General features: G+C 52.5%; 3 protein-coding genes and 1 long non-coding RNA gene across 6 annotated transcripts in view; 2 read left to right on the plus strand and 2 right to left on the minus strand.

Annotated features, from left to right (window-relative positions):
- Positions 1-292: 292 nt before the first annotated feature.
- On the minus strand, positions 293-3,306 carry TMEM258 (transmembrane protein 258). The gene is made up of 4 exons (XM_057728122.1): positions 3,239-3,306; positions 1,622-1,731; positions 1,023-1,159; positions 293-396 (listed from the first exon to the last, which is right to left on the minus strand). The coding sequence occupies exons 1-3, from the start codon at positions 3,239-3,241 to the stop codon at positions 1,033-1,035; spliced, it is 240 nt and encodes a 79-aa protein (XP_057584105.1). The 5' UTR covers positions 3,242-3,306; the 3' UTR covers positions 293-396; positions 1,023-1,032.
- Positions 3,307-3,568: 262 nt separating this feature from the next.
- FEN1 (flap structure-specific endonuclease 1) lies at positions 3,569-8,150 on the plus strand. 2 transcript variants are annotated; one of them, XM_057729987.1, is made up of 2 exons: positions 3,569-3,695; positions 6,233-8,150. In XM_057729987.1, exon 2 carries the CDS (start codon positions 6,254-6,256, stop codon positions 7,394-7,396), a length of 1,143 nt encoding a protein of 380 aa, XP_057585970.1. In that variant the 5' UTR covers positions 3,569-3,695; positions 6,233-6,253; the 3' UTR covers positions 7,397-8,150. The 2 variants fall into 2 exon arrangements, with proteins under 2 accessions (XP_057585970.1, XP_057585971.1); XM_057729988.1 differs by having other exon boundaries at positions 3,581-3,746.
- A 798-nt stretch (positions 8,151-8,948) lies between these two features.
- FADS1 (fatty acid desaturase 1) lies at positions 8,949-24,696 on the minus strand. 2 transcript variants are annotated; one of them, XM_057727617.1, is made up of 12 exons: positions 24,085-24,696; positions 22,077-22,187; positions 21,311-21,508; positions 20,528-20,629; positions 20,296-20,424; positions 16,536-16,596; positions 15,012-15,088; positions 13,995-14,092; positions 13,728-13,824; positions 13,404-13,483; positions 13,172-13,297; positions 8,949-12,822 (listed from the first exon to the last, which is right to left on the minus strand). In XM_057727617.1, exons 1-12 carry the CDS (start codon positions 24,274-24,276, stop codon positions 12,771-12,773), a joined length of 1,323 nt encoding a protein of 440 aa, XP_057583600.1. In that variant the 5' UTR covers positions 24,277-24,696; the 3' UTR covers positions 8,949-12,770. The 2 variants fall into 2 exon arrangements, with proteins under 2 accessions (XP_057583600.1, XP_057583601.1); XM_057727618.1 differs by lacking the exon at positions 21,311-21,508 and having other exon boundaries at positions 8,950-12,822; positions 24,085-24,429.
- Positions 24,122-24,980, plus strand: part of LOC130849056 (uncharacterized) — a 109,706-nt gene continuing 108,847 nt past the window's right edge. Inside the window, exon 1 of the long non-coding RNA XR_009052667.1 lies at positions 24,122-24,229. This is a non-coding gene — a long non-coding RNA (uncharacterized LOC130849056). The remainder of the gene's footprint in view (positions 24,230-24,980) is intronic.

Below are 24,980 nucleotides of genomic sequence, written 5' to 3' on the forward strand. Positions count from 1 at the left end.
ATTTAGAGGAGGGGACTGGCCCAGGGCAGACTTGACTGGTGCAGGTCCCTACAAAAGTTTACTCTAGAAGCAACAGAAGAGGGCAGGCCCAGCCCCTTCCTATCCACAGGTGAGCCCTCAATTCTAAGGATAAGACACTCCCCACACCCACCTCACAGGCAGAGGGCAGGGCTCCCCAGCAGCAAGAACCACCCCAGAGGCAGAAAAGAAACGGGAAGAGGTAGGCCTGGGGAAGTCGTGGGTCCCAGTGCCAGCACCACTCCCACCCCACAGGACGGGCACCAGGCAGGGCTGTCACACATCTGCCTTTATTGTGAGCAGCAGGTGGGACACTTCCAGCAATAGAAAAAAAAAATTTACAAAAGCAGGGATTCAGTGAAGCCGCCTGGTTGGAACCTGAAAAAGAGGGGTATCAAAATGAAAGCAGTGACCCTTCTTTCCATCAGCTTTTCTTAATGAACCCCTGTGCTCCTGGGGCAAGTGCTGCCGGACAGAGTCCTTTGAAGTAGGGGCCACCAGAGCTGACTGATTCTCAGTGACCTGTTTGGTGGCTTACCTGCAGCAAGGTTTTGGGGTTTGGTTTTGTTTTGTTTTTTGGTCACTTGGTCAAAATCTATTTCAATGACTGAAAACATTGAAACTAACTAAAATGGTACTCCTGGCAGCAATTCCCGGATCCTGGCCCCCTGCTAGGTCACTCCCCAGTGGCTCTCTAATCACTGCGTATGACAGGTAAGAACGCAGATGTGTAACCATGGGAAGCCTGCTCCCACAGCCCTACGTAGTACATCCCAGAGCCAGATCAAGGCCTTGGACAGTGTGGAGACCTCAGAACTGACAAAGGTGGTCCCAATTGGCTCAAATCCCCATCAGGGAACAGGGAAAGAGGCATGTGTGTCTGATGGCCCTATCCATTCTTCCGAGTCTGACTCCATTAACCAAGGGGTCATGCAGGCCTGAGGACCCCGCTGACGTGGGCGTGGGGAGGCGTCTCCAGTGTCCCACCCTGTCACCGCTCTTACCCTTGGGAGCTCATACATAGATGCCGACCCAGAGCAGCAGGAAGAGGACTCCAAAGCCCATGAAGAGTGAGGCCACCAAAGAGATGAGGAGCTCTTTGTAGATATCCCGAGTGTACTTGGTGGAGGTGACCTCATAACTGGCAGGGAGATTAAGGAGAAGCAAAGGGATGGCTGGTCTGGCTCTGGGCAGAGGGGTCCAAGAGATGACCTAGACTCTGGTGCTCCCAACACCCAAGAAGAAAATGAAGCCCAAAGGGGTTTGGCCACTTTCCCCAAGTCACACAGCTAATGAGTGGCAGAGCCGGGACTAGCCCTCAGATCTCCTGACACCTGAGCACACCACTCCATATACCACTCTTTCAACTTCAGGTCCCCATACCCAGCCTCCAGTCCAGCCAGGCCTTCTGCTTACTGTCCTGGAAATGTGAAGAGCAAACTGAGCTCACTTGAACTGGCCACAATCCGACTTGGGACATCAACGGCCTTCCCTCAACCTCCTTATGGAACAAAACTGGCAGGGTGCATGTACCCAGCATGGATCCTCCCTCAGTTTCCCACATCACTAATTCTGGCCCACTGGCTGCTCAGTGAAAGGATACACGAAGAACCAGGCGGTGAAGAACATGCCAATGGCCAACAGCACCACAGTCAGATGTGGAAAGACAGCCGGGTTCACTGGGCTGGTGTATCTGCTCATGGCCTCAAGCTCCTAGGGGAAGGCGTGAGATCAGAGCCATCGAAGAATCCCATGATTTCAACCTGGGGGGCTATGGGGTTCTCATGGAGCTGCGTGCTGCTGCGACTGCTAGAAGCTTATTTCAGCCTGGGAGATGTGGAAACCCTTCAGAACCACAGTCAAATGATTCTGTTTGGGAATGACAATAGTTGCAACCACATCTTAAAACTAAGGTGGCCCTTTGTCTTTTCACTATGAGGCAAGAAAGGCAGCTGAGAGTCAGAGGCTGAGATACAGAAGGTGACTGATTAGCTACAGATCAATGGTCCTTAATATTCTGAGACCACCGACCGCCATGAAAAAAAATGTGATGAAAGGTATGAGCTCTTTGCCTGGGACAAATCACATACAAGAAAAAGTCTGCTTATAATTTTAGGAGCTTTATGGACCCATGTCTGTAGACACACAGCTCAGAATCCCTGCTGAAGGACAGACTCTGGACTGGTACCCAGATCTCAACTTCTCATTCTGTATTCTTCCCACTACACAATTAAGGAATCTCAGGATCTACAAGCAAAAAAAAAGTTAAAATTCCGACTCTACTGAACAATATGAGTCTCAGTAAAGTGATTATAACAATCTCTCTCTCACCAGGTTGATGTATGACTTAAGAAAGATGACAAACGTCATAGCATTTAACTCACTGCCTGGCATAGAGTAGTTGCTCAATAGGTGTTTGTTTCCTTCCCAAAGCTACAGGGAAGATTATGAGAGAATGCTCGTGAAAGAGGGCTGTAAACCTAAAGTTCTGTACAAATGTTAACTTCCATTGTCACCCACCAGCCAACGCTCCTAAAATCCAGAACATAACAACTCTAGAGAAGTAAACTGAGCCCATTGTTCTCAGTGACAGTGGAATTCAATTCAGTAAACATTTATGCCCCCCTAAAAACGATAAAAGACAATCGCTGCCTTTGACTGAGCCTCCAATTGCAGGCCCCCCGTGTTTGGCACGGGGCATACAAAGATGAATAGACATCATCCCGGGGTTAGAGGCACGTCAGATGGCGGTCACTAGGAGGCGTGGCAGATAACAAAGAAGTCCGTGACACGTGGCAAGAGGTCTGGACACAGGTTGTGGGGGCTCCCAGGAGAAAGGGGACAAGTGCCCGAGGCAGTTAGAAGTACTTCACCAAGAAGGTGACTTTTGCCCAGGGCCGTGTAGTATGAGTAGGAGTTCGGCAGGGAGGAAAATCTTTCCAGAGACAGGTAACAGAGATAAAAGCTCGAAAGTATTAAAAATGCGCCCCACACTCCTGATCCTTATAAATCGCGACATCAGCTCAGTGCGATCAAAACCTCGGCCTAAGGAGTCCACGGCAAGGGGCTTCCCTTCCCCGCCCCCTGCCCAAGCCGAAGGATCCAGGAGTCTAGCCCTCTGGACCTCGCACATCTGAGGCCTCTAAGAGACAAACGGGACGTGGGACGGGCCCCGAGGGATCCCCAAAGCCCTGTCCAAAACTTCCCTCAATCCTCTCACCATTTTGCCGGGCACAGGGTAAGCCGCCGCTCCGCCACCGGAAGAACACGTCGGCAGGAGCAGGCGCGCTGTTCAGCCGGAAAGGGAAGTGCAGCCGCGCAAGTGGCATTGTGGAATTTGTAGTCCTTTGGTTTCAGGTGTGGCGGGATCTGGGGCCTGCGGGGGCCCGGGGTGGAGTCGGGGCAAGCGGTAGAGAAGGGTAGGGTCGGCTCGCTAAGCGAGTCCGTTTACCCTGGCGGAACTGTTTGTCGTGAGAGAAGCTGGCCGAGGGGGCTGGGGTCTGTACTACACTTCCCAGGAGGCTGTGCACCGCGGTGGGTCACGTGACGGGAGCGCGGGCTTTGGAAGGCGGCGGAGTGAGAGGGTATCAGTAGCTAGTGCCAGGGGAGCAGCAGGGCTGAGGAGGGAGTCGGGCTGAGACCTGTCTTGGACCACGCCAGAGCGCCCCAGGGGCCAGGTGAGACCCGCGGGAAGCGTCTCCGAGAGCGGCCGGCCCGTTTTGCGCCAGGTGCTGGGCAAGGCGGGCGGCTGCCGCGCGCGGGGCGGAGCGAGCGCGGGATTCGCAGTCAGGCGGGCCCTGCACTTTCCCCCTGTGAGCCCGGGGCCAGTCGCTTCACCTCCGAGCCTCTTTCATCATTTGTAGAAAGAGGATGATAACTCCCATTTCATGAGGTCATTGTATATTGCGACCAAGCTCCTGGAGGAGAGACAGTTTTTTTTTGAGCTGCACTGTTCACATCCCTTTCCTGTCTGCTTTTGTGGGACGGTAGAAGGCCTAGTGTAATATTTCTTAGACTGTGGGATACACACCACCAGTGGGTACGTGTTGACTTTGAGTGGCATCCCCAAAATCCTTTTTAATAGTTACGCATTTAACACGTTGTGAAATATACCTGGTATAACACAGGTCTTGTTGCTTAAGATGAGTTCTCTTTTTCAGTTTAGTTTTTAGAAGATGGTGTCCGCATAAAGAAAATATTCAGTGAGTGAGAGTATGGGTTTTCGTGGGCAGTGGCACAAAATTGTGAGAGTGGTTTGGGCCTGAGTGAAGTTTGGGAAATGCTGTCCCAGGAAATATTTTGATAAGGGGCCTGAACCACAGAAATGCAGTACTGGGTTGAGTGACTGCAGCTTGCCAGGCCTCTAGATCAGGACCTGGGGTGGTGTAGGAGCTGTGGCGTTCACATTTTAGACTTCGTGGTGGAGAGAAAAATACAAAGGGTAAGACTTAAAGCAACATCACCATAGAAGTAGAAACTCTAAAGTGCTGAGGGGATGCTGAAGAGAAATTGGAACAGTTGAGAAAGCCACATTACTCTCACGCAGATGTTATTTCTGCCAGTCCTCCTTCAAAGCAGCTGTATCCTCCAGAGAAACAGAACAAATAGGATATAGAATATGGATATACAGAAAGAGACTTTAAGGAATTGGTTCAAGTGATTGTAGGGGTTGGAAAGTTGAAAACCGTGGGGCAGGTCGGTAGGCTGGAAACTCAGGTAGGAGTTGATGGCTGCAGTCTTGAGGGAGGGTTTCTTTGTGAAACCTGGTTTTGCTCTTAAGGCCTTTCAGCTGATTTGATAAGGCAAGGAGAGCAATCTCCGTTACTTAAAGTCAACTGATATAGATGTTAACCACATCCATAAAATACCTTCTCAGCAATACCTGCATTAGTGTTTGATTAAATAACTGGAGACTGTGGCCTTGACAGGTTGACACACAAAACTAACCATCAGAGCTGCTAAGAGAGGACTGAGTTGGGAATAAAGATCCAAAGGAGGAACTGATGTGTTGTTTATGAATTGGCAAGAAGATAGATATGCCTAAGTTTATTTTACCATTTAGACATTCAGCTGTGTATGTTGGTTGCTTTCTTATCTGTCTCGTGTCGTTCAGGCAGATCCCAGTTCTGCCATCATGATCCCCGGACTCCTCAAGCTGGGCCCCGCCCTCTTCTCTGGCCTTGCATGCTAGCCCTGTTGCTGCCTTAGCCACAAAACTTTAAGTCCCTCCAGGACATCAACAGCATCTTATTCTTCTCAGCAACCAGTTCAGTTCCTGACACTTTGGAAGCCTTGGTTTTTGGGTTTTTTTAATAAATTTATTTATTTATTTTTATTTATTTGCTGCATTGGGTCTTTGTTGCTGCGCAGGCTTTCTCTAATTGCGGCATGCAGGGCCTACTCTTAGTTGTAGGGTGCGGGCTTCTCATTGCGGTAGCTTCTCTTGTTGCAGAGCACTGGCTCTAGGTGGGTGGGCTTCAGTAGTTGTGACTCGTGGGCTCAGTTGCTACGCAGCATGTAGGATCTTCCCCGCCCAGGGATTGAACCCATGTCCCCTGCATTGGCAGGCGGATTCTTAACCACTGTGCTACCAGGGAAGCTCAAAGCCTTGATATTAACTGAGTGGACTTCCTTGCTGTACATTTCTTTCTTTCTTTCTTTCTTTCTTTCTTTCTTTCTTTCTTTCTTTCTTTCTTTCAAGATTTATTTTATTATTTATTTTAATTTTGGCTGCATTGGGTCTTCGTTGCTGCACACGGGCTTTCTCTAGTTGTGGCGAGCGGGAGCTACTCTTCGTTGCGGTGCGCGGGTTTCTCATTGTGATGGCTTCTCTCGATGTGGAGCATGGGCTCTAGGTGTGCAGACTTCAGTAGTTGCAGCACATGGGCTCAGTAGTTGTGGCTCACGGGCTCTAGAGTGCAAGCTCAGTAGCTGTGGCCCACGGGCTTAGTTGCTCCACGGCATGTGGGATCTTCCCAGCCCAGGGTTGGAACCCATGTCCCCTTCATTGGCAGGTGGATTCTTAACCACTGTGCCACCAGGGAAGCCCTGTACACTTCTTGAGGGTGGAAGCTTTGTCTTGTTCTTTTCATCTTCTGAGGTGCTAAATTTGTTTAGCCGAAGGCATGAAGTTGGTGAGATAGCACCTCTGGTAACCCTTCCTCCTCTTGCATCCATTGAGTTCCTCCTTGTCTTACCTGCCTTTTTTTTTTAGCTGTCCCTCCTCTGTATTGCTATGGGAATTCAAGGACTGGCCAAACTGATTGCCGACGTGGCCCCCAGTGCCATCCGGGAAAATGACATCAAGAGCTACTTTGGCCGCAAGGTGGCCATCGATGCCTCCATGAGCATTTATCAGTTCCTGATAGCTGTTCGCCAAGGAGGGGATGTGCTGCAGAATGAAGAGGGTGAGACCACCAGCCACCTGATGGGCATGTTCTACCGCACCATCCGCATGGTGGAGAACGGCATCAAGCCCGTGTACGTCTTTGACGGCAAGCCACCACAGCTCAAGTCAGGGGAGCTGGCCAAACGCAGCGAACGGCGGGCCGAGGCCGAGAAGCAGCTGCAGCAGGCCCAGGCTGCTGGGGCCGAGGCGGAGGTGGAGAAGTTTACGAAGCGGCTGGTGAAGGTCACCAAGCAACACAACGATGAGTGCAAGCATCTCCTGAACCTCATGGGCATCCCATACCTTGATGCACCCAGTGAGGCGGAGGCCAGCTGCGCGGCCCTGGTGAAGGCCGGCAAGGTTTACGCTGCGGCCACGGAGGACATGGATTGCCTGACCTTTGGCAGCCCTGTGCTCATGCGGCACCTGACTGCCAGCGAGGCCAAGAAGCTGCCCATCCAGGAGTTCCACCTGAGCCGGATTCTGCAGGAGCTGGGCCTGAACCAGGAGCAGTTCGTGGATCTGTGCATCCTGCTGGGCAGTGACTACTGTGAGAGCATTCGGGGCATTGGGCCCAAGCGGGCCGTGGACCTCATCCAGAAGCACAAGAGCATCGAGGAGATTGTGCGTCGGCTTGACCCCAACAAGTACTCTGTGCCGGAAAATTGGCTCCACAAGGAGGCCCAGCAGCTCTTCCTGGAGCCCGAAGTGCTGGACCCAGAGTCTGTGGAGCTGAAGTGGAGCGAGCCAGATGAAGAAGAGCTCGTCAAGTTCATGTGTGGTGAAAAGCAGTTCTCTGAGGAGCGAATCCGCAGTGGGGTCAGGCGGCTGAGCAAGAGCCGCCACGGCAGCACCCAGGGCCGCCTGGATGATTTCTTTAAGGTGACCGGCTCCCTGTCTTCAGCTAAGCGCAAGGAGCCAGAACCCAAGGGATCTGCTAAGAAGAAGGCAAAGACTGGGGCGGCAGGGAAGTTCAAAAGGGGAAAATAAGCGGGTTTCCCTTCATTATACCTCCGTGACCCCAGAATATCTGCCGTGTTGTACCCGCAAGAGCTGGTGCTGGAGAAACCTCCGTGGGAGTGGGGAGGGGCTCGCATTGCTTCCCTAGCACCACCCTGCTCAGTAGTGCTTTTCCCTTTGTTACTTGATCTTATGGCAGAAAGGCCACAGAGGTATGTTTTTTTCTTCTTTTTTAGCTCAGGAAAGTATGTCAGGCTCAAGCCGCCTCTCAGGCAGTTTAATGGATACTGAATCCATTGTTACATGAAAGCAACAAGTTTTGAAGAAGAGAGAGGGAGGTAGATGGGGAGACAAAAGACTGGAAATGATTTCTTGCCTGGCCAACCGGTGGCTGGTGGGAGGTGACTGTGGAACCAGACTGGGCTTTTTTCTGGCTCAGCCTTGACCCACCTCGAAGGGTAGCCATTAGGAAGATACAATCTTAAACAGATGGGAAGAGCTACCGAGAAATAAGATAAGCAGTCCCTGGAGTTGGCAACAAGGGTTTGATTACCAGCTCTGTGTCCTGAGGTGGGCAGAAACTTGAACTTGCTACATAACCCCAATCTTTATGGTGGTTATTCAGAGGCATGAGGTGGTTGAGTGCTTCTCATGGCCTCTCTCAGGCAGTTAATTGAGTTGAAACTTTGGCATAAGATGCTGTTTTCATGTGCTGGGTTTTTTTGTTTCTTTGTTTGTTTTTTAAGATATGAGGAGAAAAGAGTCAATAAAATTATAAAAGTAACCAGGATGTCCTCTTCTTTCAGAACATTTGCAGACATCTCTAGTGCCCCAGGCTTCAGGCAATATAAAATGTTCTTTTTATTCCAAGTTAACATTGCTGGAGTTGCACTGTAGTAACAGGTGGTTTGAGAGTGGCCACAAGAGGGCGCTGTGCTCCACAGAACGGCCAAAGCACCTTTGGCAGTACTTCAGCCATTTAGAGGATGATGTCTAGTTTATCTTGCTGGGAAACAAGTTTTAATATATTGAATGAATTTCTAGTTTTCCACCTACTGTGTGAGATAAAGGAGCTCCTTTGAGAAATCCTCACAATTTAGATCAGCTAATTCATAGCATCCAAGCATTACTTTACCAGTTTGTAAATCATGAAAGCTGCCATTCAAAAATCACTTTCTCGTTCCCTTTGTGACATCAACTTCAAGTTACTGTTTTGCATGGAGATGGAATGTTGTTGTACTTTGAAATTTTTATAACCCCGATAAAACTTGATAGGGGGTGTCCTGTTAGAGTTTCTAATTTTTTTAAAATACATCTTTATTGGAGTATAATTGCTTTACAATGTTGTGTTAGTCCGCTGTACAACAAAATGAATCAGCTGTATTTATACATATATCCCCATATCCCCTCCCTCTTGAGCCTCCCTCCCACTTTCCCTATCCCACCCCTCTAGGTCATCACAAAGCACCTAGTTGATCTCCGTGTCAGGCAGCAGCTTCCCACTGGCTATCTACTTTACATTTGGTAGTGTGTATGTCAGTGCTACTCTCTCACTATGTCGCAGCCTCCCCATCCCACCCCTCCCCCACCCCGCCCCGTGTCCTTAAGTCTGTTCTCTACGTCTACATCTTTATTCCTGCCCTGCTACGAGGTTCATCAGTACCATTTTTCTAGATTCCATATATATGTATTAGCATACGGTATTTTTCTCTGACTTACTTCACTCTGTATGACAGACTCTAGGTCCATAATTTTTTAATTATTCCTATCACGTACTGCCATTTAAAGTTAACCAGGGCACTTAAGTAAGCGGTCTGAAATTTCAGTTGGCAGTGTTTCAACAGATCAAGCAGGTAGAAGACTAAAGACCAATAGTTTTCAGATTTTTTAATGGAGCAATCTGTTTTTCAAGTGAAATCTTATGTGGACTCTAAGAATATAAGAGCTCCTCTGGTTGAAGCAGGAATGGCATATACTCTCCCCAGCAACACCTCATAACTAGGGGACTCTGAAAATCACTAATGTAGATAGCAAGTTCTATCTTTAGGGCAGGGATCTTAGTATCTGTTCACTGCTCTGTCTCCAGCAGCGGACAAATGAAACCAATTTTCCAGATTGAACCAAGCCACACAACTTATTTGAGCTCCATTTTCCTTTCTTTTTTTTTTTTGACTGCACCATATAGCATGTGAAATATTAGTTCCAGGATCAAACCCCATACCCCCTGCAATGGAAGCGTGGAGTCTTAACCACTGGACCGCCAGGGAATTTACCTGAGCTCCATTTTCTGATTCAGGTTTGATTCTAAGCCTGCAGTAATGGTGATGGAGCCCAGAGATTAAAACTTCTCAGGAGTTAGTGCCTTAGTGCAGTAGCTCTAGTTAAGGGCCTGTCCCCTTAGTAGCAGGTGGTGGTGTGTTTTCCTCTTATTTTCGAAGTTGAGTTACCTGGCCTTTTCTAGAAGTTTATGAACCACTGCAGGGAAAATCTATCCTGCAGATTTTTCTCAGCATGTTCTAATATTCTTGCTTGGAGAGGAGAGCTGTTCTAGTAGCACAGTGGTTAAAAGGCATTGCTTCACAGTCCAGCTCCGAGGTATTATGCCTACAGACATTTAGGCAAAAACTAAACTTATGGAGACTACCTACAGTGAGTCTAGACATGAGTTTAAAAGGGTGAGGGCATTGCTTCACAACAGGAGGAAGCAGTGCACTAAACACTAAAACTGACTGGCGTACACAGGCAGTCTAGCATTTGAACATGTGGGTATCATGGAAAGGGGCTGGCCTGTCTTCTTGTCACAGGTGTTTTCCAGAGGGGCCTGATGATCCTCCCTCTGCCCCAAGGGGCTTAGGCAAAGGGGAGTCAGTATGGGGACTCATGTTCAGAAAGAAGTTAGAGCCAGAGAGGTAGATAGTAACTTGTAGCAGAGGTGCAGGGACTCCTGTCAACAGGTGCAGGAGAGCATCATGGACTATAAGTGAATAGCCTTTGGTCAAAATTAACTTTATTTCTCAGTTTTACTTCATTGGCATGTGGTAACAAAACTGGCACACACAAAAAGGATACTGATATTGGGTCTAATTACAACGCCTCTGGCAAAATGGTAGGAAAATGAAAGGAACAAGGATAAGCATAGAAGTTGGAGTTTTTAAAAAACAAGTTCAAATGTTAGTTCTGCCACATCTAAGGCCAGAGGCAACTTCTCTCTAATCCTGTTTCCTCATGTCATTGGATTTGAGGTCACTCATGTTACCTTGCGACAGTCTGAGCTTTTTGTCACTCGTCTGTCCCTTTGTGGCCATGTGAGACCACACTGGTCCAGGCTAAGTAGAAAAGGCCACAGTGGCTGAGGTGCTTTGCGGACCTGGACTTGCTCAGTAAGTTTCACTAGCTTTGCTCAGATTGGGCAGCCTGGGCCCAAAGCCAGATGGCTTGATAGGCTGAGTTCAGCACCTATTCTGGAGTGAAGGAGCCAGTGAAAGTAGAACTCTTCAGTTCTGCTCCTAATTGTTCTACCCAGACTGTTTTAAGCCAGGTTCTGCCCAAATGGAAAAGATTTAAAATTTTCTGTATCCTGTTCTCGTGTGTTTGTGCGTGTGTTGGGACTATCTCTGTTTTGACAAGCCTGTAAGTAATCACAACAGCCTTTCCGTTAGGTGGTGCCTCTAACCCCACCCCAACATGCGTTAGGACCTTCATCTCTCTGATTACCATTCTCATCTCCTTGCCGTTCTCTTCCTAAACTAAGTGCGAATTCTCCCAGGGCTCTGCTTTTTCTTTCTTATTTAAGGTTTTCTCTTTCCAGTGTCCAAAATGCTCAATGTGCTTCCAGAGCAGATGCTGTTGGACAGGTGAATGATCCCCTCACCTGAACTGCAAGGCTGTGGGTGCAGGGAGGGGAGAGGGTGTGAATGTTGATAACCCCAGGGACACAATCCTGTGTTCACTCTCTAGAGATGGGTTAAACTGTTTCTATCTTTTAAAAACCAGATTTTAAAAATCGTATTTCAGTATTAGACTAATAACTTTTAAGAGATTCTCCTAAGTTCCTACCTGGTCTCCAGCAGAGAGACTTGAACAGAGTTGCCAGAGCAAGGACGCTGAAGGACAGCCACAGTGATCACAAACTTCTGTTTGTATCTTCCTATTTCTGGTTAGAACTATGAAGTCATTATATTTAACCCATTGCTCCTGCTCAAAAGTAATGCTGTAACATAATGTAGGTTATACAAACTCTCTTACAGCCCTTATACTCTTTATGACCGAACCCTGGTTACGACTGGTAATTCACCCTCTTCCAGCTTGGTCACTTGTGCTTGCTGGAATTATTAAATTTGGAATTACAGGTAGGTGAGCAAAGGGAAACCATTGGGAGCCCCCACTTCTCTCTATGGAGGAGACTAACCGCCCCACCTGCCCACTTACTTATGGAGCAAGAAGCAGATCCCCCATCCTAGGAGTGTTCTGTCCCTTGGGTGGTGGTTAAAAGAGGTGAATCAAAATCTGAAAGGATCGACTCTCTGCTGGCAAACCCTGGGAGCTCGTGCTCCCTTGGTAACCTGGATGGAACATGAGGCCAAATCCAGTAGTGCCAGCATCCTTCGGGGCCAGATGCCTCCAATATCACAGCCCTCGCCTTTGCCCTCTCTGCCCCTAAAAGTGGAAAAATTGCTTCTCCAGGAGCCTGAGGCAGACATGGGTCACACCTAGCCCTAGAATGAGCCTAGCTCCCAGGCCCTGCATTAGGCCAGGCCTGAGGCACTAATGCTTCCTTTCTAAATCTTGCCCAGAAGGTTCAGCCTCTGTCTTCCTCCAGCCTGAGAACCTCTGAGGTTTGCAAGCGAGGGTGGAGAAGGCACTGAGAAGTGGACCAGTGGGATGAGCTTCCTCCCTTACCTGGGTGGAATTTTTTAAATTTATTTTTTGGCCACACGGCGCAGCACGTGGGATCTTAGTTCCTTAACCAGGGATCGAACCTGCGCGCCCCTGGCATTGGAAGCGTGCGGTTTTAACCACGGGACCTCCAGGGAAGCCCCCGGGTGGAATTTTAGTGCTAAATCTCTTCCTGATTTCTGGGCTCAGTAGACCCTCCCTATTCTAACACCATCCTGACTCTCTCTCTGCTTACTAGCCACTTAACATCTGCTGAACAAGAAAGGAAACAAAAGTCTTGCCTCCCTGTCCCAACAGCTCCACCCCCCCACCCCTTCAGGGGGCTTGCGTGTTCCCCACACCCCTCTTTGGGTCTTAGATCTGTGCCTAGAAGATAAAGGGGAGGGGTTTGAGTCAGCCTTTATCTCCTCAAACCCACCCCCTCTGAATATTAGGATTGTAGTGGCATTGTCCCCAAGTTCCCCTCTGCTTTGGCTCCAAGGCTCTTCTTCCAGGTGGCAGGCTGCTGTTATTGGTGAAGATAGGCATCTAGCCAGAGCTGCCCAGAGTCCTTCAGTGAGCTGAGGGGACAAGAGGAGCAGGCAGTGAGGGAGACAGAGTGGAGCGCAGCCCCAAAGCCAAACCACCCACCAGAAGTGCAGCGAGGCCCTTCCAGAGGTGATGTAAGGCCCCCTCCACGTGAGCACTCGCCTCCCCTTCGCTTCTGAGAAAGGGCCTGGGCTGTGGCACCGAGAGCAAAGGCCTGAACTGGCCACAAGACCAACACAGCACCCTGCCTTTGCCTTGGTGACCTCCATTCCAGACGACCCAGGAAAACTTCCCGTGGCTCCCACCCCACCCTTCACCACCGACCCCACTGCTCTGCTCTCTTTCCGCCCTCCCAGCCCTCTCCCAGGCTCAGATACTCACTGGACAATGTCAGCGAAGGCTGAGAACAGGGGCTTGGACTGGTACTCTATGCCATGCTTGGCACACAGGGATTGCACCAGGGGAGCCACTTTGTGGTAGTTGTGTCGAGGCATCGTGGGGAAAAGACTTCAGGGAGAACAGAGGACAGTCAGTGGCTCCGACTCCTCTGCCCTCCATACCCCTCCTACGTGCACCCTCCCCAGGTCCCTGCCTCCCGGGTCTCCCTACTCACTGGTGCTCAATCTGGAAGTTGAGGTGGCCACTGAACCAGTCATTGAAGGCCGACTTGTGGACGTTGCATGTTGCCTGGAGCTGGAGGTCAGGGGGAGCATGGCTCTGGGTACCAGATGGAAAGGCGAGCCCAGCCTCTTCCAGGCAAAGCCGGCCTGTCCCTGGTCACTCCCTTCTCCCCATGGTGGCAGGAGAGAAGCTTCAAGCTAACGAGCCAAGGTTTGGGAACTTGTTACCGCCGCCCACCCCCTACCTTGGGTCTGTGCCCACCCACCCTTTTTATTAGTTGTGTTATGCCCAGGTCTTCCAAGTGACCGTCCCTCACCTGGGTGGAGACCCAGTCCACGTTCCGATCATGATCAATATGCATGGGGATGTGGTTCATCTGTGTCACCCACACAAACCAGTTGCTCTCCAGGAACCTGGTGGATACGGCACCCAGACAAAAGCAGTATAAGCAGAGCCCGGAGTTCTGACTCCCTCAGCAACTGGTTCAGCCCCGCCACCTTCCCAGCTACCGCCCCCAGACCAGACTGGTTACTGCCAAACGTCTGCTCTCTGTGCCCATCCCTCCTCCCCCATCAAGTACTACCTGACCAGTAGGAAAAGGCCCAGGAAGCCTTTCACTCCCAACAGCGGCACGTAAGTGAGGGACATGCGGATGTAGAAGCTCGTCATCCAGGCCAAGTCCTGTAGTGAGAGGCAGAGAGTACTGTGATGGCACAAAGTGCCTCTCCTTGCATGGCCCGTTTCTTGTGTGGAGCAGCCAGCCATCCTCCCCAGTCCTCAGACTGCGGCACTCAGGGCAGCCCCTCTCAGCTGCCCCATCCGGCACCATCCAGCGCCACTGCTCCTTCCTTCCATTCCTCGTGGCGCCCCCAGCCCTCCTTGCCTGTCTCCTTCACAGGTGCCAGGTCTCCCTGCCTCCAGTTCCTCCCAACCCATCTCCATCCTTCCTCCCTTCATCCTGCTGCCAAATGAATCTTCCGGGACCACGGCTCAGTCCATGCCAGTGCCCTGATCAAATTGCCAGTCAATTTTATGCACCACCAGCCTCCTGACACCCAAGTCCTCCACCACACATCCAGTGACCAAATTTGCCCCTTAATTCCCAGCTTCTCTGCTCAGAGTCCATCCCCACTCCCTCACCTCTGCCTGTCCTCCAAGGCCAGCGAGATAAGTGACTTCACAAAGTCTTTTCTGATGCCTCCCATCCAGCCAGATGTGGTCAGGCCCCTTTTGGAATCCCAGAACCTTCTGCCTGTACCTCTTTTCTTATGTCAGCCACATCCTGCTTCATCAGAAGTGTCCTGAGAGTTGGTGCTGCCTCTTATTCATCGTCCCCCTCCCCAGCCTGGCCCCTGCTTTATGCTGAGCACAGTAACCTCAGAAGATCCTTGCTGAATGAAATAGGGCATCAGGAGTCAAGTTGCCTGCAGAGCCTAAATCATCTCACCTAGAGATAAGGAAGGTCTATACCTGGTCCTGTTACTTTGCTCTAAATTCAGCCTGGGGTAAATCTCAGTGGGATTTCCCCTGGAGGACCCTCTCCCATCCCTCAGGGTACTGGAAACAAAGGATGTGGGGTTTGAGAGCCATGGATACTTACCACCCACTTCTTCCTCTGGATAACAAAATAGAAAATATACCACTGGAAGTAGAGAGGCAGCAAGGCTGGGGGACCAACTGGAGAGGAAATGGACACAAGGAAGGAGGTGTGAGCAGCATGAGGGTCACTAAAGCGCCAGCTGGTGCTGGACAGATGGCCTCCAGCAAGGGGCTGCCCCTCTGCCATCTCCTGTTGCCCCTCCAGCTGCCCCAGCACTCCTCAGTCCACTGAAACTGACAGGCACTGAATGTGGGCATGACTGCAAGTCTGAAAAAAGAATCTCCCAATGGATGCTTGTTTTGGGGGTGGGGAGGGGGGGCATTCTCTTCCATGTAAGAGGACAGCTGGGGAGATAAGCTTCACGCGTGGAAGCTGCTCTGCTCCCATGCCTTTAAAAAGGTACTGTTCATCCTCCTGGAGCTGCCCTGTCCGCAGGCCTGTCCCTACCAGGGCCTTCCTCCTGGCCCTACACCTGTCCTTGCAATCATCTGCCCTGTGGTCCTGCTGCTCCACCACGTGGATGAAGGGACAAGAGCTGGAAACTGTGTGCATTGTGGGGGGGCAGTGGGGTGTGAACCCTGCTGATCCTTCACAGGCTGAAAGCTCACTTCCCTGGACTAGGGAAATGAGCTTGTGCCACCCAACCTGAAGCAGCCTGGAGGTCGGCTGTGGAAAGGGGCGGAGGAGCTTCTCTTAGAACTGGGAGTTGAAGTGGGTCCCATCCTATGTGCTGGTCGGTTTCCTTCTGTGTCCCTTCTCTGATGTTACCTATAATCCCGGCATTACAATGCCCACCCACTGATCATCTATCCAGATGTGCCGTGAATTCTAACCCTTTTTCCAGACATTTCTGCTCCGCCCTTCTATCCCATCCCCCTTTCTCCATAGGGATAGAGTAACAGGCAGTTAAGATAAATTCCTTTGAACAAAAATGGGATCAATGGACACATCCCCTCCTTTCCTTTAAAAATTTGAATTTTCAAAGGAGTTTAAAACTTTTTTGGCATCATGGAGATTTTTCAAGCAGGGAATATACACAGCAGTCTTCGGACAGAGCTTAAGACAAGCACAGCAATGTTTTCTCATCCGCTCCCTCTTCAGGTCCAATCCTCCCACTGCTAGTCTAGCTATCTTTGTCCCTCTTGGGGTTGGACTGTGTCCCACTGGGTCACCTTGGCCCTGGCCTGTTTGACAAGGTTTAAAGTGAGGTTTCAGGCTTAATCAGGATGGCCCCCCACCACTCAGTTCCCTTATGGAAGCCAGGGTGGGGCTGGAGGAACTAGTTCGCCCCCAACCCAAGTGACCTTTGACCAAGCATCAGCCTAACTCTGGACGTTGCCCCCTGAGAAGGCAGACGGCTCCCTTGCAGGGAGTAACCTGTTCCAGGTGGAGAACTTCCTCCAGCCTTCACTTCCAACATGGTGATCCCCAGGGGGGTCATTTCCTCTTCACACCCCTTCGCAGCCCCTGCCAAGGCAGTGCCCCACCCCCCACCCCCTGGTGCCGGAGCAGGACACTACTCACTCAGGAAAAAGTACTTGTGCTGGTGGTTGTATGGCATGTACTTTTTCTTCTGTTTCCCAAGCTGTGAAGGAAAGCAAACACAAATCAGCACTCACAGGCCAGTCACCCATTCAGGCTTTTTTCTGTTTCCCAAGCTGTGAAGGAAAGCAAACAAATCAGCACTCACAGGCCAGTCACCCATTCAGGCTTTTTTCTGTTTCCCAAGCTGTGAAGGAAAGCAAACACAAATCAGCACTCACAGGCCAGTCACCCATTCAGGCTTAATCGTGATGGCCCCTCCACCACTCAGTTCCCTTGTGGAAGCCAGGGTGGGGCTGGAGGAACTAGGTTGCCCCCAAGCCAAGTGACCTTTGACCAAGCATCAGCCTAGCTCTTGACTTTGCCCCTTGAGAAGGTAGACTGCTCCCCTGCAGGGAGTAACCTGTGACCCTGGCTTTTCCCCACTCAGGAGCTGAGGCCTCCTGCAGGGGCTGTCAGCTTGTTGGCGCTATGGAAGGCTCCAACAGGCCCAGCCTTATCTCTAGCTCCCGGCGTGTGAAGCCTGGGCCGCTGGAGTCGGCAAGTGCGCCACACCATGGATGCGGCTCGGTGGCCCACACCCACACGAGGCATGAGCACGACAGAGCCTGCAGGTCCTCAGGACTCCTCGTGCTCCTCCAGAGACACCCTTGTCAGGTTCCCAGGCCCCTCCACCTCCCCTTCCTTTCTCCATCCAGTACTTTTTTGACACCAGGGTCTCCACAGACAACTTTTACCCTTATATGGGCCAGTAGCCCCTCTACATCCAGCCCCTGACCTCCAAATCTTTTGGTCTCTTCACATGTCAACATGAGCTTTGTAAAATCCCTTGAAAGCTAAGCAGAGTTTGGCAAATATTTGTGGAAAAGAATACCGAAATCAACTTGGCAACCTGAAGGTTCTGGCAAGGTTTTCCCCAGCAGGTAGTGGTAATCTTGTAAGCTGAGCTGCTGCAGAGATAGGCGGGGGCCGCCAGGTCAGCCAGTCATCCTGGGTCCCCTAGCGACAGCAGAGCTCTGCACACCCATTCGATAGTTCCTCCTGCTCCTTGCGCTCCTCCTCCTCCTCTAGTTCTGGCGACCAGATGACCACAGGGCACAGGAGGAACGCTACCTCAGAGCAGAATGCCAGCTCACCCTTCTTTCATGGGTCCACCTACTGTTCTGACAGGACATTTACTGAGACCTTATCCTGTGCCAGGCACTTCTGCTAAGTGAAGCCTTCTCTCTGCATTAACTGATTCATTCAGCAAGTATTTACTGAGCATCAACGTGCCTGGCTCTGTTCTAGGTGCGAGGACACAGAGATGAATAATACAAAATTCCTACCCTCGTGCAGCTTATAATCTGAGGAGAGGAAGCTGGTAATAAATTTGTAGACAGAGCTCAAGGTAACTACAGATTAAAAACAGGAAAATGACAAAAAGTGAGGGAGGCAGCGTTTTGGCTAGGATAGTCAGATATGGCCTCCCTGGGGCCCTGACATCAGAACTGATGAGAAGAACCTGAATCATGAGAAAGAGCCAGCAATGCAGACGTTTGGGGGGAAGAGCATTTAAAGCAGAGGGAACAAAGGTTTGGGACGTTCAAGGGACAAACCAAAGGCCAGTGTGGCTGGGAACATAACAGGGGAGGATAGTTGATAAAGCCAGAAGACTAGGGACGACCAAATCACGTTGAGCCTTAGCCCTGGGAAGGCTACAGTAGTTTGGATTTTATTGCAATGGTGATGGGAAGTCCTGGACGGCTTTCAGCAGGTGGCACTATCTGCTCTGTGCTTTAAAGGCTCATGCTGGTTGAAGCTGGGGGAGTGAACTGTAGGGGGTAGGCAGAGTTGAAGGGAGACCAGTGAGGAGGCTGGACCAATGAACCAGATCTGAGATGGACCAGACCCAGGGATGGGAGGCAGGGGAGATGGAGAAGTCGATGGATTCGGATATGTTTTGGAGGCAGCAAGCCTTGCTGATGAACTGGAGGTGGGGGTGAAGTTCATCCCACCCCCAGCAACATTAACCGAGAGGGGGAAGCCGGAAGAGGAGCATCTGTCTTGTTAGGTGGGGTGGATGGGCAGAAGTCTGGCCTCCTTAGTTTGTGACTGTTAAGGAAGCCCTGTCAGCTGGCTGCCTCCTTGAATGGCAATCAATGGCCATTACAATCCTGATAACTGCCCCACTGTGTTTCAACTCTCAGAGGCCAGAAAGGTTGTATTTAGGGTGAAGTGTCCCCTGCATTTCCTTGTTCTCCAGGAGAGATGGGAGGCACTGGGGCATATGCTACTGGGTCAGCCAGGGGTCCGTGCTTAGTCAAATTGGACCCAGTGAGGCTGAACCAAGCGCCAAGCAGCCTGTAGCCCACGCATTTCCTAACAGCCTATCCTCAGCCTCATAACTAGGCGAAAAAAGAAAGAAAAGAAAAGAAAAGAAAAAGTTTATTTTGGTCCCAAGCATTCTCTATTTTTAGTGTCTGTAGATAGGCGTCTCCTAAAGACCCTAGTACCAAGAAGCGACAGGGACAGTGGTATGAGAAGGTTCTCTTCCACTTAAGACTCCCATCTTTTTTTTAATCTTCTATAGTGACAACAGAAGGGCTACTAGAGCCTCAGGCCCTGCCAAATAAACAACCTACGCTACCCTCTAAGGAGCACCTGAGCCAGGGGAGGCCGGGGCTGGTTCATCATTTGCATAGTGTTGGGCAGGTAGCAAACCAAGTTAAGTCCCTTTTTAGGAAGTGAGAGAGTTAGGACCTTGTGGCCAGGGGAAACACAAGCCTCAAGCTAGGGGCTCCTGGTGCTAGGACAGCCAGTGCTGCCAGAGCCTTCCCCGAGTTCTTCTCATGGCCGGAGAGGAGAGCCAGGCTATCTTGAACTCGCGCCTGGAACGGAAGTGTATCAAACGACAGTTTAATTCCTGGCATGTTGAAATGTCATAACGCATCACGAAATAGGGGAAGGCGACCTGGCAGAACTTAGACTATAGCCTACAGCCTTGGGACAAAGGATGTGATTTGATTTTGTTTTATTTTATTTCATTTTATTTTTTTAATGTTTTGGGACAAAGCGTTTTAAATTAACTTTTCAAAGAACTCCACTGACCATTCACAGCCTTCCATCACCTTACGCTCACTAAAGGCTCACCAGATTTCCATCCACCCCCAGGCATTCATCCTTTAGCAGCTGCATTATAATGGTTGCTCATAACCTCAGATGACAATTCAAACCCAATGCCGACCACCTTGAAAGTCAGACTAGGATCAAATGGGTGGGAAGAATATTCTAGAGGTGGGAAGAATATTCTAGACAATGGGCATCACAGAAGAGTAAACCACTGCAGCCGTTTTGGGGAAGATTGTGACACAGCAGGATGCCAGTGTGAGAGACAGGATTACAGAGTGCAGGGGGCTGAGTGCCTGGGGTAGGAGTGTCTAAAAAGCACCTGCAAGGAGGGCCATCCATCACCTTCAAGGCTGAGCCGCGTCTGCACAGCAATCTGTTATCCTTAGGGTCCTTAGCAGCATGTGTACCTTTCTGCAAACAGCTGTTTGTTGACTTGAACTCACTAGGGAGGACAGGGGAGTGTCCTGGGCAGCCTTTTTACTGCCTGTGGCCTTCCACAACTTCCAAACAGCCAGCCAGCCTGACCCCCAATGTCTTACCCACACTGCCAGCACTGTGAGCACTTCCCTGCAAGCCCTCTGTGCTGGCTGGTTCCCGTTCTCCAAGACCTTCACCGATAACCTCTGCTCACCTCCACAGAGAGGATCTTCCCCAAGGCAAAGAAGAAGGGGTGCATGTTGATGTCCGGGTCTTTGCGGAAGCAGTTTGGCTTGGCGTGGTGCTGGAAGTGCAAGTGGTTCCACCAACTGGCAGGGGCCCCCTACAGAAAAGCAGGGCATGAGTATGAAAGCCTGGTGTCCCCCTATCCCCAGGCAGCCCATCGTTGACTGGAGTTTCAGAGAGCCCCACCCCGTCCCACTGACCTTTAGTTGGCCGATCACAAAATGATGTAGCAGGTGGTTCCATGTAGAGGTGCTGAAGACAGACAGGTGTCCAAAGTCATGCTGCAGCCAGCCAGCCTGGGCCTGGGCAAGAAAGGTTAGCTCTGAGGGCGGCCCACCAGCCCAGCGTCCGTCTCAACTGACTCGACCTCTCCCTCTTCCTTCATCCACCTAGGCCTGTGCTGGCCTAACTGTGCACATCAGGAAAGGTGTCAGGAAGCCCAGGTCCTGCCTCTGGCTCCGCCACTGACTCACATGAGAGCTGGGGCAAATCACTACCCCTTCAGTGTCCCCAGCTCTGGAGTTCTGTGACTTCTGATGGACTGAACATCCAGACTACAGAACAGGACACAGTGACAAACTCAGGCAAGTAGAAGGCTTAACGAGTGGGTTCTGACAGCCAAATATTAGGGCCCCAGCATTATTAGCACATCAGGCGGTGTTGTGTTCGGGAGGAAGCCAAGCTTTGCTGAGAAACTAGAATCTTGGCTCCTGAAACACCTGGTCCCTGACAGAAGCTGAACATGAAGCTTCAGAGGAGAAATGCCAAGGGAAGAAAGGAACCCTGGGAGGAGCAGCTAGAGAGGCAGTGGGAGAAATGAAGATGCACATGCGGTGAAAAAGTAGATAAAAGCCACAGACAACAGAACATGTGTTCTCTTTCTGCGTGTCCTCAGCTCTGCCCTGGTCAGAGGGCTCCTTGGCCTCCTGAGGGGTACAAGATGCAGAGCGCAGCTGTGCTCTTGACAAGCCCAGGGCTCTCACCTGAACTGTGCTGAGCAGCGCTGCACAGAGAAGGAAGGGCACGAAGGATGTCCCAAAGAGCCAAAGAGTGAGCCAAGCAGCGACGTCCAGCAGCAGGATGTGCAGCAGGTGCAGCAGGAAGAAGACAGGGTTGGCCTTCATGAGCCCCATCCGCTCCACCGTGGCCCGCAGCTCCCGGAACTCATCAGTCAGCTCTTTCTGTAGAAGAGTGGAGGTGGAAGCGGGGTTATTCTCCCCAGATGCAATCCTGCACTGCAGCCAAGGACCCTCTTAAGCTCAAGGCCCTCCCACCAAGGTAGCTGAGGGAAGCCCACAGTCCTAGGCAGATACCACAGTGCTGAGGAAGGATGACAGGAGGTGCTATGGGATCCAGTCTAAAAGCATGTGGTCTTTGGAGTTAAACAGAATTCATTCACGCTACTGTTCTGCCACGTACTAATGGCGTGATCCTTGGCCGTGTTGCTTAACCTCTCAGCCTCAGTTTTCTCATCTGTAACTGTGTGCAGATTATATGATGTTAATACTCGGCATAGAATACGTGCTCAGTCGATAGGTCTCATGTTGAGGATGGTGATGGTAGTGGTGGTGGCCTTGTGAGAACCACAGGTTGCAAAGCCCTGCAACCCAATGACTATGCAAGAGAAGCAAGGATCTCAAGATTCCCAAGAACTACTGATTATGGTCACCTGTGATCGTATCTAGGCCTTCCTTCTACCCCCTGCCCCTCCACAACCACAGGGTCTCCAAGTAGCAAGTGGGGTCTCACATTCTTAGTGGGCTCAAAGCTGGGCTGCTCCGGAGACAGTTCTCCAATCAGGAGAGAGTTCATATACTTCCTCACAAGGCCCTTGTTGATGTGGAACGCCATATAGGGATCCTGCAAGGATGGGGAGAAGGTGGAACAGTGAGGAAGTCAGCCCACAGCCCCAGACTTGTGGAGGGCTCACACCAAAGGCCGTCCTCCTGATCAGCAGGATGTACCCAAATTCAAACAGACATCACCTCCTTCCAGGCAGCTGTCCTTTGAGGATGCTCAGACCTGTCCCTGGTGCCCACAGCTCAGGATTACCCAACATCTGTGTTCTAGTAGGAAGGGTACTACAGCAAGGAATAGGAAGCAGGGGTAGGGGGACCACAGAAAGACTTGTCTGGGCTGGCCTTTCCTCTGGGTGTCTCATGAAATGTGATGAGGGAGACTCCCTGTGTCCAGCTGGGGGTCTTTTGCATTTCTCCCCCTTCCCTCCGCTGCTGTTCTGGTCGGGGTTCCATATTTCCCTTCCCACTGTGAACACCCTCTGCCCAAGACACTAATTTTGGTTATGCAAGGTGGGGTCCTCAGTGACTAGATTAACAGGCCCTAAGGGGAAGCCACAGAGGCAGAGGGAGCCGGGGCGGAGCCGGCGGCCTGTGGCACCACACATCCGGACCAATCGCGGTCCTCGCCGCGGCAGGCCCCGGCCCCAAATCACCAGGCAGGAAGCCTGGCGTTCGTGCCTGCTCCGTCTACGCATGCGCCAGTCCACACCTTCGCCTTCGGCCACTGCCTGAGCTCCCCTTGGTCACTCCGGAGACTAGCAACAGGCTCTGGACCCGACTCCCAGGCCTGCCGTGTCGGAGGGAGGGGCGGGTCCTCACCCCTTTAGACTCCACCGCAATATCACGGGCACCGTAGTGGCCCGAGGCGCGCTCTGAGATGGCAGGGAGAAAGCTGGGAACGGTGGAAGGGGTCAAGCCGCTAGGCGAAGGATGGGAGAAGGATACAGGGGGAAGGGACACGGCGAAGCGAACGCTCCAAGTTTGGGGTCCAAGGAGTGGTCCCCAGCTCTCAAACTCAGAAGGGAGGTGCTAGGTGATTTAGTTCGGAGAGCAAGTTGTCTAGAGAGGGGAGCAAAAGAATCGGGGCAGGGGCGCGCGCCGGCCCGCGGTGAGGCGCGAGGGAGGAGGGATGCGACCCAGCACCGGGCCTAACAGTTGTCTGCTGCGGCGAATAGCTGGAGACCCTGCTGGCCTGAGGCTGAGTGACCTCCCCACAGGATTCCAGGACTGCTCCGGGGTCATCGCCAAGTGTATGCTGATGCAGGCCCCCCACCTTCAGCACCCTGCTCCCATTCCTTTCCGTGCACGAGCAGGCGGTAGCCCTCTCTGGCCGGTGCGGCCCCTTCCCCACCCTCCTGTATTCACCCCGTGCAGGGTTTCCCAAAGCAGCGGGCGCGAGGTGCCTGCCCCCCTCAGCAAAATCGCCGAGAGTGGTTCCCTCGTTCTGTCTTGCTTGCGCTCGCCAGTCTAGTCCGGCTTGCTTGGTCCTGATGCGGCTGCGCTTCCCTCCCAGCCACCAAGACAGGTCACGAACCCCTCTCCCTGCCACTGACCCCTCCTCCCTCGGTCTCGGCAGTACCGCCGTCCCGGAGCCCCGCATCCCCACTCTCCTCCCTCCCAGCCCTGCTCCAGAGCCTGCCCACGCCTGGATACCGCAGACTCCGGGCCGCACACGGAGTGCGCGGACCGGTGGCTCGGCCCTTTGTTCGTGCGTGCACGTTGCCGGCCTCCATCCCTACTCCCCAGACTCCACTTTTCGCAGCCTCTTTCCTGCCCTTGAGTCCTGTTTTCACAGCACAGCCAATCACCCCGCAACAGGTCTGCTCTTGCGCCTGCCGGCTTTTCCGCGTACTAATGTGTTCGGCTATGGGTGCCAAATTTCTCGTCTTGGGCGCTGAGCCTCCGGCGCCGGCGGCCCGACCCCGCCTCCTCCCGTTTCCTAGTCTGGCAGCGCTCACCGTGGCATCCTGCCCCGCGTAGTGGTTGATGACCCGGGAGCCCCCGGGGTGCCGGCGGATGAACTCGCTGATGTTGTACACCTTCCGGTCGATCACGAGCCACCGCTCTTTGTCGCGTCCCGAGCGCTGCGCCACCTCGTCCCAGGTGAAGTAGCGTGGGGTCGGCCCCTGGGCCGGGGTCTCAGGGGCCATCGGGGCCGGGCGATGCCGCGCGCCGGCCGGGCAGGAGAGGTCAGGCGCGCGCACGGGCACCGCGGGGTAGCGCGCGCCGGCCTCGCGTACGCCGGGGGCCGGTCCACTGACGCGCTCCCAGACCCCGCGGCTCGCGCGCGGGGTTTTCTGCGGCCGCGGAGGTCGGCGCCGGGCCCCCCTGCGCGTGCTATTGGTCGAGCCGCGTGGCGCGGGGAGCGAGTCCCCGCCTTCCCGCCGGCCCGGCGTAGGCGGCCGCTGCCGGAGGGTCGTGGCAGGCCAGCTTGGGGCGGGGACGCGCGCCCCCTCGCGGGCTCCTTGAGGGGGTCGCCGACGGATCTCCTTTTCCTATTCGCGCCTTTCGCTCTCAGGGGGCGCCGCCGGCAGGATAACCGTCCCGGTGGAGGCTGCTGGGTGCGCGGCCCGGCTTGGGGGAAGGTGGCACCGAGTGCGCGGGCTCCCTGGGCTTCTGGGGTAGGGCGGGCTCGGCCGGGGCGGGGGGCGGTGAGCAGATGCCGAGCCTGCTGAGTGGGTGGATGGAGGGCCGGCCTCGCGGCCAGGGAGACATGCCAGGCCCGCGGGGTTGGAGGTTGGGGGTTTGGTGAGGGGGTATGGAGAGGGGCTGTCCCAGGGGCCTCGCCTTTGGGTTGGAGGCGTCCTCGCCAGTCTCCAGACGCTGACACTCCAGAGATCCACCTGATGAACTC

Source organism: Hippopotamus amphibius, chromosome 3 (genome assembly GCF_030028045.1).
Source record: "Hippopotamus amphibius kiboko isolate mHipAmp2 chromosome 3, mHipAmp2.hap2, whole genome shotgun sequence".
NCBI classification, from domain to species: Eukaryota; Metazoa; Chordata; class Mammalia; order Artiodactyla; family Hippopotamidae; genus Hippopotamus; species Hippopotamus amphibius.

What these genes read in the sequence shown, in the direction of transcription:
- FADS1 (XM_057727617.1), bottom strand. Translation starts at nt 24,276, where the DNA reads ATGGCCCCTGAGACCCCGGCCCAGGGGCCGACCCCACGCTACTTCACC. An exon ending in TTGTGATCGGCCAACTAAAG is followed by an intron (nt 20,425 to 20,527) that starts GTCAGTGGGACG and finishes GCTTTTCTGTAG; the next exon opens with GGGGCCCCTGCCAGTTGGTG. An exon ending in GGCCTTTTCCTACTGGTCAG is followed by an intron (nt 13,825 to 13,994) that starts GTAGTACTTGAT and finishes CGTATCCACCAG; the next exon opens with GTTCCTGGAGAGCAACTGGT.
- TMEM258 (XM_057728122.1), bottom strand. An exon ending in TTCACCGCCTGGTTCTTCGT is followed by an intron (nt 1,160 to 1,621) that starts GTATCCTTTCAC and finishes TCTCCCTGCCAG; the next exon opens with TTATGAGGTCACCTCCACCA.
- FEN1 (XM_057729987.1), top strand. Translation starts at nt 6,254, where the DNA reads ATGGGAATTCAAGGACTGGCCAAACTGATTGCCGACGTGGCCCCCAGT.